Below are 14002 nucleotides of genomic sequence, written 5' to 3' on the forward strand. Positions count from 1 at the left end.
CTGTAAATCTAGTCGGGTAAGTATTTGAAGACATTGAGACATTCTGTTGCCTATAAGTGAAGCTAGGTTAATGGCAATTTACGGCGCAAAGAGCTGAAAAATACCCTCAATTATACTTATTTCTTAGGAATGTCTTCTAAAATTGACAAGCATCTGAAGTTAAACCTTCACTTTTTGATTATACGAATTCATATACCGCAATTTCTGGTAGCTACACCAAAATGGCAAACTTTAATTGGATATTGTGTTTCGAGTGGCATGCCATTACGATGGTAATATAACATTTAAGTTTCCCCCAACCAAATATTTTTTCCGTTTTCAATAAAGTAAGAAAGATAATTTTGATTGAATAAAAACAGAACTTTCCCTGAAAAAATGAATCTCAGCATTAGAGTTTAATCTCTATGTCTTTGCATGAAAAGCTCAATTTTGTCAGTATTAATCAATTATGCAAATCAAGTTACATTGTAAAAATCGACAATGCGGGCTAGTTAAATGCAAATACAAGTAAATCAGACAAAACAGGGAAAAAAATCAAAGAATCTTTTTCCAGGAAAAAACGAGTGCTGTAATCTATGTATATTCGCATAAAACAAAAAAAATAGGAGTAGAAAACAAAACGATATCAACCCGAATCATTGTTTACTTAGAGTTTTCCTTCCGTCGCAGAAGAAAATTCTAAGATTGAGGCCGTCTCAAAGTTCTTATACTTAAATTACTAGAGTGTAGCTGCCAATCCTTTAATCTGAGAATATAAAATGCTGTCATGAAAGAAATAATCGAAAACTTGTTAGACCAAATAAATAAGTTGTCTTAACTTTTGCTTAGCTATTTTGAGAGATTTTACAGAACATTATTGGAAGATCATTATTTACATTTTTAAACTCTCCTCTCCGAAAATGTGACATGAAAAGAGTCTGGATAAAGCAAATGAGGATCTCTTTATCTATATCCCCCTTTTGCAAAAGGAGATTCGTTATTAAGTATAAAATTCCGGTATGCTTAACTGTTGATTCATTTCTTTATAGGGGCTATTCGTTACTAGGTACCTGAGGGAGGATATAATTAAAGAGATCCGAAAATGAACACCTTCTTAAGGAAAAATTGAACTTATCAGATTTTTCAATGGAACAACAGTCTGTGAACAAAAACCATTTCAAAAGCCTGTATTCATTAAATCATGTTCTTGTACCGATAAACAATGGTGGGAGAAAATTGTGAATGGAGGTGATCAAATTGGCAGAAAACATAAAAAGTATCTTCATTGCTTATTATCATATTCTCAACTTGCGCCGATTTGTTGCCAAAGCCTACAATCTTTATATAAACTCCAAAATTTCCGGTGCTATTGCTTCCTTGCAAAATTTTATGACATCAAAATTGGAAAATTGTCTTAGTTTCTTTATTGCAGAAAGATCTATAACAACGGAGAGATTTCAATAAAAGTGGTTCTAGTTAATGACAAAAAATTATTTGAGCAAGCCTTAACAAGCCTGCCTAAAGGTAGCTCATTTCGTATTTCCCCCGATCATTCCAAACTGAGTTATTTTGTTGATCTGAGGATTTGGTACATCTGCAGCTAGAGGTCGAGAGAGAGCTCGTTCTCACACACTACCACTGTCAAGGCAGGAGATCGAGAACTCGATCAGACGAAATGATAATGAACACCTTACCACTATGCTAAGTTACTTTACCAATATGTTAAATTTCCCAATTTTCGGCGATCGATAAAATAGTTTTTGATGGAAAAATTTTATACTCAATTAGAGATATCGACTCCTTGAAATCAAATGTTTAAAAAATGTTATTTTACCTCCGAATTTTTATGCAAAGTTTCGGGAGTTTGAAAATTACCACTTCGGCCATTCTCTGGGCTAAACTTTGCGCGTTTTGAAGATTGTATTCATAATGCTGAAATTGAAACACGAATTATTTTTTGCGTGGCGAGTTATCTCGCACAACGAAATCGTTCCAAATTGCATTGAGGCTAAGTAATCGGTCATACAAATTTGTACGCTCAAATTTTCTTACTTGATCTTTGATATAATCTAAAATTCCAATATATTCCAATTTTTTTTTCCGAAAAAAAAACATTCGATATGGATTAAGGGCTGTCGCAACATTCAGGGCTTTGCCCTGTATACGCGCAGTCTTGTTTGGCTTTAGTAATTCGATAATACTTTATTTTTGAGCATTACTGTTTAATAGTCACATATAGAGAAAACATTTGCAATATATTAAAAAATTTGACGATGCGGGCTAGCTGAACGCCCATACAAAAATAAATCAGATAAATTAAAAAAACTAATCAAAAATACTTTTTTAAGGAAAATACGAGTGATCTAATCTATGAATATTTGCATAAAACAAATTACCAAGTCAGCTAGATAGGAGACGAACACAAAACGATATCAACATGAATCATTGTGGGTCTTCCTTCCGTCGCAGAAGAAAATTCTAAGATTGAGGCTGTCTTAAAGTTAACGTGCTGAAATTACAAGAGATTGACTGCTAATCCTTTATTCTGATGATATGAAATGCTGTCTTCAAAAAAGTAAACAAAAATTTTTTGGCAAAAAAATTGAGTGAACATAGCCAGAAGGTTTACAGTATTCAAAAAAAATATTCGAACTAAATCTATTCGAACCTACTTCGATGAGGCCAACTCAAGTACCTGCTTTTCAAATAATATTTATATCATCTCGTAATCGTTGTTGAAATAACCTGCCGGCTTATTGCAAAGATTTGTTTTTATTTCACGATTTGCGAAAAAACTCCGTTCAGCTTCTGTGTTTAGATATCTACTTTTCAGATAAAATCATGATCAATTACTAATTCCTAATGAAAGATTGTAAATTGATCACGTTATCTGGTCGGCTGAACCCACAATTTTTGCATCTTATTTAGTCTTACTGAGTAAATTTTTTTGTATGCCGACAATTACGCACCAATCATTCATACAGACTACAAAATGGAAGGATACTATAAATAGCCTTTGAACAATCAAAGTGACTTCACAAAAATTCACGCTAGTAATCGATTGATAACGTTTCATCTATTTCTTTTATACGTTCCCATATATGGAACTCAGAGAAACTCAAGGCTGATTGACGATAGTAAAAATTGATGATAAATCACTACAATAACTCACTACAATTATTTACAATTACTGGCCACTACGTCAGAAGAAGCAAAGCAATTTCACAAAAATTCCAAGAAATTTGAACTGATTTTAATACCCAAAAAAAAGTAAAACCCGGACGAAGGATCAAACATGATTAGAACTTAAATTAAATAAAGCTTCTAGCTGTTACGTGTTCAAATTTACATTTTTATTTTTGTTAAAATGATAAACATTTAATAACCGACCTTGAGAATATAAAGTTCTCAGACCGTTTTACCGACTGAAGATGGAACAAAAATGATCCCACAACTGTCTCGCAAAACTAGTGTTTCTACTGATCTATTGTTCCCAAATGCAAAATATATCAATTCGTATTTTGCATAGCGTGTGGGAGGTTAATTTCTCTTTTTCTGAAAATTTTCTTATTTTTCTGAAAATCCATCTATTTCAATTTAAACTACTCGCTCTGATAAGAGCAGTTTTGTTAATATTGCCTTAGATTGATTGAAAAGTTGCACAAAACCATCCGGCCAAAAATAAAAGTGTGACGAACAGACGGTGTTTCGATACAGAAACTACGTAAAAGAAGAACTTATCTTTTTATGTGCATAGATTAAATTGCATATTTTGCACCCTGTTTAATCAATTGATAGAAGATTTACTTATCATGCGTCCTTTTTTGACCGAAATTGTTCACAACGTGTTCACATTTTTTCCGTTTCCGGTGTTTTTGCCATCTGCGTAGCTAAAAAGATGGGCAAAAGATTTGAGTTCCACAATTTTGTCCCTTTGAAAACATATTGCAAAAATCGGTTTATTGAAAAATTAAAAGGATTATCAATCACCCGGTCCCAGCGTCTGTTCTTTTTATAATCAAATTCAATTACTGATAGAAAGCATCCAAGCGTTCAGGGCTGTTTTTAAACTATTCAGCTCAAAAATGCACCATTTTTTCTTCAAAAAAAAATTGGGTGCAAGAGAATTGAGAAATATAGATAAAGATGTCAATTTGTTTTCAGCACTATCTTTTCAGTCGCTTTTACTGATAATTAAATTACCTCACATAAACACCCCCTGAATAAATATATACAACGAAACACCAATACTCTGAGCTAGAATAATTAAAAGGGGCTTTTTCCTTGGAACCAGCAGTTGTCTGCATTTGGTTCCCAAGGCCGAAAATTAGCAGAACCGAAAATTTCTGATTATCTTTATATTTTTTCCGAAATCACTCATTTCATTTATTCAAACATTATTGGATTCCTATAACTACCCTCACCCTCCTTTAGCTAAAGGGGGAGATTCGTGACTAGGTGCAAAATTCGCTATGCATAACCGTAGAGTTATTTCATTTTAGGGGTGGCAATTCGTTACTAGGTACCAAAGGGGGGAGGGGGTAGTTACAGAGATCCACATTATTAGTTATGAAAAAATCAATCAGTTTGTAAATTTCAGTGAGTCAAAATTTATCGAAAAAAGGCTTTATTTTTAAAGCTAATGAACATTTCGGCTGTTTGAGGGACTCTTGACTTGGGGGATTCTCCTTCTTTGCACCCCAAAATCAATACTTTGTGTCTCATGTTATTTAGACTTCCCGCCTTCCTCGCTAACGGTTATGCCTCAAGCAACACTAAACAACACCATAAAGCCTTACCATTGAAAAAAATCGTTCACTAGATTTCTTTTTCACTTAGCCGAAAAATGAATTTTGGACTAGTTTGATATTTGGCTCTCTAAAATGACGATGGGACCTGAAAAAATAAACATTTTTGGTCATAAAATCTTCAGAAAAAAGAGTGTTTTGTGTACTTGCTTTTTTTGTGAGTGATGGGACACATCTTTCATATGTGCCTTTTCGCGGGACTCAACTATCATTTTTAGACCAAACAACAGATGTCTAGGAAATAAAAAATCGTATAATATTTTTCTTGTTCAAAAGATTCGACCTCGCGAAAAAATCATAAAATACGTGGTCATTTCATAATTCATAAGAGGAAAGTAAGAGTTTAGGGTTTTAGGCTAGTTGACAAATCGATCTGTTGGCACGGTGAGTGACTATAATGCCTGATCAAGACATTTGGGTTGAAGCCGGGAGGAGGTTTTAAGCTGCAAGGGTAAACAGGATTTCTGTCAAAATTGGAGATTACAACTCGGATATTTGTTATTCCGGCCGTAATTCCAAAATATTGTCAGCCTTTGTGTTTTCAGAGCGTCCGCCAAAAAATGCCAGCTTTGGACATTGCTAGTGGACAAAGATCAAAGAAAACGGCCGAACAAAAAGATCACCTTGACTTGTTTTTTCAATTTGAACTCACGTTAGGCTTGGGATCCAAATAAATTATGTACGCACAACAAATTGAGATTGAATTTTAAAGGGTGCTGACAACCAGACAGGTTTTTGATTTTTAGGTTCGGGTTACATAATTCGACCCTATTGCAAGAAGGGTGAAACTGGTTAAGTCAATAAATACAGCCAACATTAACTGTTTTCTAATTAATTGTTTCTCAGAACAATAATAATTTATTTTTTACAGAGAAAAGTGATTGAGGAAATTATTTTGAAACGACAGAAAAGGAAGTCTTTTTTCTTTCAAAAAAATGCAGTTGAAAAAATAATCCGGAAAAGGTCCAAAAAACGACCTACAAAATTTCATAACTTTGTCTTGGACGACGTTCATAAACAGCCGTGACAACCATTGAAGATCAATGAATGAAGAGAAACAAGGCGAAAAAAATTGGTTTGACTGGCGTTAAGCCGAAAACTAAACGGTAGACAAAAATTTTCAAGCTATAAATTTTTTCAGAATAAATCTTTCAGGACCTGTCCTCCCTGAATTAAACAAAAACATTATAAACATTTTTATGGGATTTTGCGCAATTTAAAGTGAATTGAGATACAATTAAACAATGCATTACAGTTTATTGACTAAAAAAAGAAGAATATAAAGCTAAAAATTTTTTTGGAAAAAGCCAAAAAATCTATCTACAAAAATTTCATTTTTGCTCCAAGGTAATGTACATAAAAAGCCTTAACCAGTACTTAGAATCAATGACCAAGCGGTAAGTAAGGCGGAAAAACTTGGTTTGACTCTCGTTATGCCAAGAACTAAATTACTGTCATAAAAATATATTTGAGCTGCAAAATTTCTGGTGTATACCTTTTTTTTACGGCCAATCCCTCCTAAAAAAGCAACATCAGCAAGAACTTTTAATTTCAAAATTTCGGAATGTAAGTTGACTTACGATACAGTTAAAACTTTGCATTTCAAGGTATTGATTAGAAAAAAAAGAGGGACAAAAAGCCTTCACAATGACCGAGCTGGCGGCAACTAAGGCAAAAAAAATTGGATCGACCCTCGTTAAGCTGTAAGCAAAACTCTGTACATAGAAGAAAATCAAGCTATAACAAACTGTAAATTTTTTTCGCAATTGATTACTCTTAAACAGTAAAAAAAACTGTTCATAAGTTTCAGCAACATAATTCGACAAGCGAGCGATACAATTGAAACATTTCATTACGAGATATTAAACAAAAAAAATTAAAGAATTTTCATTTACAATTAAACTAAAAAACCCCCAGGAAAAGTTCTAAAAAAGTATACGTACAAAACTTTATACCTTGTTTAAATAAACAGCCTTAACAAGCACTTGAAATTAATGGGAGAGCAGTGGATAAGCTGAAAAAAATTTGAATCAGCCCTCGTTGAGCCGAATACAAAACCGTGGACATAAAAAACATTCAAGCTATAAAAATTAGATTTTAATTTTTTTTTATAACCCACTCTTCTGAAATGGCTAAAATCGCTCTTGAAACGTGGCGACATAAATTGACTATGCCGATACAACATAAGCCAAACCCATCATTTAATGAAAAAGAAACCAAAAAGTTATAAAATCGGTGAACATCAGAGTTGGTAAAATTATAAATTACAAAACAACATTGAACTAAAGCAAAAAACTGTTTGAATCAAAATTTAAAAAACCTCAGCTTAGAAAAAGAACCGTTTGAAAAGCCAAAAAAATTAGATAAAAAAACACAATTCAAAAATGTAATTTAAAAAAAAAATTTTATTAAAAAAAAATAATGACTGTCCACTTGAACTAGAAAGTAGTTTTCTTTGAATTTTCAACAGTTTGAGCATGTCAGCTTTTGAGCATGTCAAAAATGAGTATGTTGACAGTATTTGTAAGAAAAATCGTTTTCGGGAAAACAGTCTAGTTCCCAATTACAAGTCATTTGCTCTCGCAAGTGAAAATAAAATAAGGTTGAAGGTTCGAATGATACTAATTTATTCTTTTTGATATACGGTCATGGCCGTTTTTTTCCAGTTTTCTAGATCTCTGAAAAAACTATCATGATGTCTACTCTTTTTTGTTATATTGTAATTTTTTTCCAAATAAATTTGTTTTAATCTTTAAACAATTTGGCAATTTTCTTAATTACTATATTGGCCGACTACAAATAATTACATTTTGAAAATTTTAGCCATTTGGGAGTTTTAAACTTTAATACCATTTGGAATTTTTGTCTTTTTTCGAAAAAGGTGATCGATGTTGAAAAAGGCGAAAAAGGTGATAACATTTAAAAAATTTATTTGAGTCGCCCATTTTTTCTCATCGTTGATATCTCAATTTAGAATCTATAATTGTCGCGCAAAAGAAACTCATTTGAGTTATATAAACTCTTCACATTTATTCATCTTTTGGATGTGTTAGGTAAACAAGACGACAGGGCATTAAGACGACATTACTTTAAGGCGTCAAATGAGCGTTAAAACATTAAAAGGAACTGTTCGAATTTAAGCGGTTTATATTTCTCAGAAATGTAATTTAAGAATTTGTGAGTAGTTTCGTCTTAAAGTCCATCAAAAGCGATTGTCGTCTCAACAGCTGTCGTCTTTTTTGCCGCATACCATGGTCTTTTCTGGAGTTTAATTCAGTTCATATCTTCCAATTGGGTTCGGGGTGCTTGGTCGTGATTAAAACAGTCAGTCGGTTCAAAAGAGGAGATTAACATTTCCACTTTCCACAACCGCTAATTAAAGTTGAGTTCGGAGCACGTTTTCATCAAATTCACTTCTTTCGAACACAGTTAAATTATTGTCCGGAAAAAAGAGCTCGTATAACCCAAATGAAAAAAGTATAAGCCATAATGTGTGATATTTTACATCAATTCAACAATGGCCTTACACAGATACGGATAGACTTGCTTCGATAAAATCGCTTGCAGTAAGTCGACTACAGGGTACAAATTAAAAGTAGTATATGGGAGGTTTTAAATAAATCTTTCCAATTATTTCTCTAATTAAAAGGGTTAATGATATTTGAGAAAGAAATTTAATAACTTCGCTGTGCACTACAATTCGTTGAAAAAATGCCAATCATACAATTTCATACTATGAAAAAATGCGTCGTGAATACAAACAAATTCAAAAAAAAATGTACGCCGAAACTAAAAAAAATCCTTGCCAAACAAATTTAACCGGACCAAAAAGATGCCTTGCATTTAATTTCAGACTTGCTCTAAAAGCAAATTTGGGCAGCAGTTTTTACTCAATTTGAGAAATGCAGCACTTTTCTGGGATTTTTAGGACATGATGAAAAAAACTTAGCACACCATCTGAAGTGAAGCACTGAATATTTCTCCAGATGAAATGTTTTTGAATATAACAGAAGTTTTTGAGTTTACAAATTTTATGAGACGGAAACATTGAAAAAATATAAAAGTTGTCACGCAAAAAACTCGAAAAAGTGAATCTAGGCAAGAGCTGTGATTCACAAGAAGTAACAAAACCAACCAACAATTGAAAAATGTGTGTAAAAACTGCAAAAAAATAACTTTTTTTTAAAACTTATTAGTTTCATAGAAACATATGTTTCTAAAAAACTCAAAGATGTGTGTAGATCTGTGGAATTCAGAAACAAGTCTTTACACATTAAACATTGGTTGAATCGATCAAAAAAACAGCAACAAAAAATCAGAGCAGTTTTGTTGCAGAATCCCGTTACAATTCATAAACTACACAACTTGACCTCATAGTATCTGTTGTTTTGTTTCGGATTTTTTGTTCATTAACGTTTTTCAATAGTTGGTTGTTTTTTTTTCTGTTTTGCATTACAGCTCTTCAGTTTCTCAAGGTTTATTTTATCATAAAATTGACAATCATTTAAGTTTTTAATTTTCAAAAAATTTTCAAGCAATGTTTATAGTCATCGCTTGAAAATTATTTGGAACTCAAGAGTCTTTTGATAAAACTCATCCAATTTAGAAACGAAATTATTGAGTGATGTTTTTTTCGCTGGGAGTTTTTTTAGTGAATTATAATTTCTTTTTGTAGATGTGAATTGCTAACTTCTCAAATGTCAGTTAATCGAGTAAAAAACCTCCACAAAAACTACATACAAAAAATAACTAAGGGTTGGAAAAAGCAGAATCTGTACCGAAGTGTACAACAGTGCCAAAAACTAAATGTTGTTCAACAGAGCTAAAAACTATTTTGAATAATGTTTTTACTTTCGCAAATCACTGACAAAGTGGCCATTTTAATCAAAGACAAAAGGGCCATTTTAATTGATGATTACTGTTGAACCAACAAGAGCTTCTTAAACCCTGCGTCTTATTTTTTCATGAACAAACAATCAACTGAGCAAGTTATGGAATGGTTTTCTTGATGTTGCTCCAAAACAAACTGTAGTTACAATAACAGAACTCACATATTAAAACGCAATAGAACTCTGTATTCACAAATAGAACTCAAAAGGTTCAATTATCATCAATTTTTGGAACTGTTAAAGATATTTTCAGTTTCTGCACTGTTGTACTTTGGCACTGTTGAATGCCCCCAAAAACGTTGAAATACTAAACCAATTTTTATCTATCACACAAACCAATCAGACACGTATTCAAAAAATTCGATCGATGTAATACAATTTTTTTCAGACTGTTAAGCTAAACAGAAAGCTAAATTAAAATTGTTTCAGCACCGCGCGTTACAGAAATCACAAAATGTTTGAAAAAAAAAACAGAAATAAAAAAGTTGTATTAAGCTGTTCTACATCAGTTTTCAAACTTTTCTTTAAAAATGACTGTGAGTGGAAAATTGTGAGCTAATTTTAGTAGGATTATCATAAAATATAGCACTAAAAAGATGACACTAAACATGCGAAAAATAAGCCGACAACATCTAAGCAGATGCCAGTCAAGCCGAAAAAAGTTTTTATCATTAAGTTTTAAAGAAAAAATGCCAGAAAAAATCTCCCTGAATGATAGGAGAGAATGATGAGGTAGTTCATCACACCAAAAGATGAAATAGCGCAGAAATGTTGCAATATTTTTATCCCTTTGCAAGAATCTTGCAAGGTTTGCATTCCCTTGCAAGAATCTTGCAAGATTTTCATTACTTTGCACTAATCTTGCAAGCTTTGCATTCCTTTGCAAAACTCATGAAAAACTTGCATTCCTTTGCAAAAACCTTGCATGTTTTGTAGTCCTTTGCAAGAATCTTGTAAGATTTGCATTCCAATTACTCTATAATTGTATATTTATTACTTACTGAGCGGACAGATCTGTTCGTCGAATGGGAAGAGGGCGATGTTGATGTCGCAGCTGCTCTTGTAGATGGAGGGGGGAGCCCAGAGACACTCCCCCTTGTGTGACACTTTCACCCTACTGTAGTAGGACACGTCAAACTTACCATCCACGTTGTTAAGCAGCACTAAGTTAGGCAGCCACAAGTTATCTGAACACAAACAAAATTAAATTCAACGAGGGTTGATTGGATTGTAGCGCTAAATTTAACGTATAATTTGTTGTTTCAACCATTCTCGAGGATGAAATATAGCGTAGCTTAGTTTTTTCAGGTGAACTGAAAAAACTCAAAACTGATTTTGAACAAAAGCTAAATTTCTCGGCCGAACTTAATTCAACTGAAAAAAGGCTGCATTATCAGACTTTTTCTCGAAAAATTTAACTGCCTTGCGTGATTTTTGACCTGATTTTAAGTAATTCTGAAACAAAAATTTGAAAAAGAGAGTTTAAAACATCAACGATTAACTGGCTTAGACAACTGAACACTTGTAATCCAGGAAAGTTTATCTGTCGCTAAAAAGAACGAAATTTACTCAGAAAAGCAGCAAAGAAAAAATAAGTTTCTCGAGTAAGATATATAATAAATCGAGGCCAGCCAATGGCTGTACAAGTAGCAAAGTATGTTCAGTCAACAGTAACCACAGTTGCTTCGAAATTTTTTCGAAATTTTTCAAAATTTTGGACAAAAGAAAAGTTAACAGATTCTTTATACAGACATGAGTCTTAAATTTTTTCGAGTTAAAGCTACATCCGAAAAAGTTAACACGCCAGGGGCGGATCTAGGATTTTCTCGAGGGGGGATTTTGTCGACCTTTTTTCTAGGTCAACCAAATTGCATTTTTTTTAGCTCTCCCAAAGCACTGTTTTGTCCCTATTTTGGTCAAATTTTCTGGCCAAATGGATTTCGGAAATTGTAAAAGGGGGGACCTGTCGTATATATATTATCTATCCTCTAACCTTTAGCTATATTTATAATGTGTTGATTGGCGCCATTGGTACTGGCCATGTGTTTGGTGCGGCTAACAATTAATCAGTACCTGCCAATGTTAGTTACGTTCGTTGGTGATTGGAGTTTTGTTGCTTAACCTTTGAGTCTGGAAATCAGTTGTTAAACTCAGTTAATTTACGATATAGAATTTGCATTTTTCACATGGCGCAGCAAGCAGGACAGAGCGCGGGAACGGGGAAAAATCCACTTGGAATTACGGCATTTTGGCCTAGCAAATGCACGGAAGCACCGATGCTGTGGGAGCATTGGATTACACTATTTACATGGGGCGTAATAGCAAAACATTCATTCAATCCGACGGCATTCTACTTTAATCGGGGGTTAACCGCGGCACAAATCACAGATCTGCCACAGGAAGTAAACGGAAGAAATCGTCTGGAAGCAGAGCAGACACTAATTTCTAACCTTTATTTGTGTCTGGGGGAACGTGGACAGGATGAATTACACAACCGGAAACCCCATTTAGATCTGGCGACCACTCGATATCCTCGGGTTTCGGACGAATTTGAAGGTGTTTTCAATAAGGAGAGAACTGAAACGTTCGAGACGTACCAGCTATTATCCCGAAAACAACGTTAAGGGGAAACATTGGAAGAGTTTAACTCCGTATTGAGTGGGCTAGCCGCTAGATGTGATTTGGGAGCGCTGGAACGACGTGTGTTGCGTGATGTATTTATAGTAAATATGTCTAATAAGGAGGCTCAAACGGAATTATGTCGTTCAACTAAGACACCAGATGAGGTCTACCGAATCGCTTTGTCATACGAGCGGGGTGACAAATACGCCAAATCATATAAGGTACCTGGTGGAGGACTTACAACAGCACCAGCGGGGTCACTGCAGATAAAAGCGGAGCCAATAAGTGCGATCAGAGGAGGTTATCGTCGACCATTTCAACGAGGTGGATGTGGATTCGCCAGAGGAGGCACGAGGGGCCGCGGAGGAGCTGATCGCAAATGTTACAATTGTGATCAGAGTGGTTTTACCCCTGATCATATCCCAAAGTGCCCCGCAAGAAATACAACCTGCAATTTTTGTCGGAAAACCGGGCATTACGAGCGGACTTGTAGAGGACGTAGATCGGCAAACAGGGGTCGTGTGGGTATGATAAATGAGGACGGCACCGACGGTGGGCTTGTGCAAGATTATCCGAAGGAGAGTGCGTCCAACTACGGAAGTTCCGTTGGATAGGTAACTGATTCCAAGGCACCGGCACATGGATGGGATTCGGATAGTTCAACGGAGTACGTTGTTATGTCAATTCGGCGGAAGGAACAAGAAGAGCTGAGAGTCGCGGGGGCTAAGCTAGCCCTGAAAATCAACGGCAAGGCAACTCAAGCTTGGATTGATAGCGGTTCGCCGATATCTATTTTCACTATTGGGGAGCTCAAACGTACCCTGGGAGCATGCAATGTACATTTGAAACCTCTGGATCCGAAAGATGACCAGTTTCGCGACTACGGTAACAATCCGTTGAAATTTCTGGGGAAAATGCAGGTTACCCTCCACTCCAATGGATGGGCCAGCTCGGCGGATATCAATGTCATTGGTGGGTGTAGACCGTCTATTATTGGCAGGGACCTAATGCCAGCACTGGGACTGATGTTAGTACAAGCGCATGAATCTTACGAAGAAACCAACTTTGCAAAATCTTAATTGGGGCAGAGTGTTGAAACAAAAACCTGCCTATTTAGATTCTACTGACCCGAGATCTAGAAATTTTCCCCAACCCATGGCGACCGATTGGAAGGAACGATCGGACATTGATTATGACGTCGTACACATGAACCACCCTCGACGGCTGGCACAGGAGCAACTAGTTTCGGCCGCGGATGGGACATCAATGGTTGGTGGCAAACAAGCTGAGGGAGGAAAGTCCAAACAACCGAGTAAACGGACAGAGCTCCTGTTTCAACGGCTTAAAGACAGCAATAAGAGGTATAGACCCGTAAATCAGAAAGTAGTTAGCGAATCTAAGCATACTCTAACCTTAGCAAATGGCTCTGTACTTAGGAAAAGTGGAGTTGCCGGAAAGGTGATCAAGCCAAATGCGCCAAAAATTTCGGACAAACTAACGATACCACCCCCAACAATGAGTGCACTGAAACAACGGGCGGAGTTAAAGCGAGCACAAGAGGGGCAAACGGCGGGACAAGTTCACGAAGCACAACCGAAGCTGGAACGCACGAAAGGACACAGGATCGTGACTATGGGGAGGAGGCTGATTCAGATTCGGAATACGAGTCACAAAGGATTTCAAAATACGCCGGACAAAATAGCG

General features: G+C 35.3%; 1 protein-coding gene across 1 annotated transcript in view; it reads right to left on the reverse strand.

Annotated features, from left to right (window-relative positions):
* Positions 1–14002, reverse strand: part of LOC134848183 (acetylcholine receptor subunit beta-type acr-3-like) — a 108732-nt gene that overhangs the window by 67642 nt on the left and 27088 nt on the right. The window contains exon 3 of the mRNA XM_063865554.1: positions 10678–10863. Coding sequence (XP_063721624.1) covers positions 10678–10863 — 186 coding nt within the window. The remainder of the gene's footprint in view (positions 1–10677; positions 10864–14002) is intronic.

This window comes from Symsagittifera roscoffensis, chromosome 6 (genome assembly GCF_963678635.1).
Source record: "Symsagittifera roscoffensis chromosome 6, txSymRosc1.1, whole genome shotgun sequence".
Taxonomy (NCBI): domain Eukaryota; kingdom Metazoa; phylum Xenacoelomorpha; order Acoela; family Convolutidae; genus Symsagittifera; species Symsagittifera roscoffensis.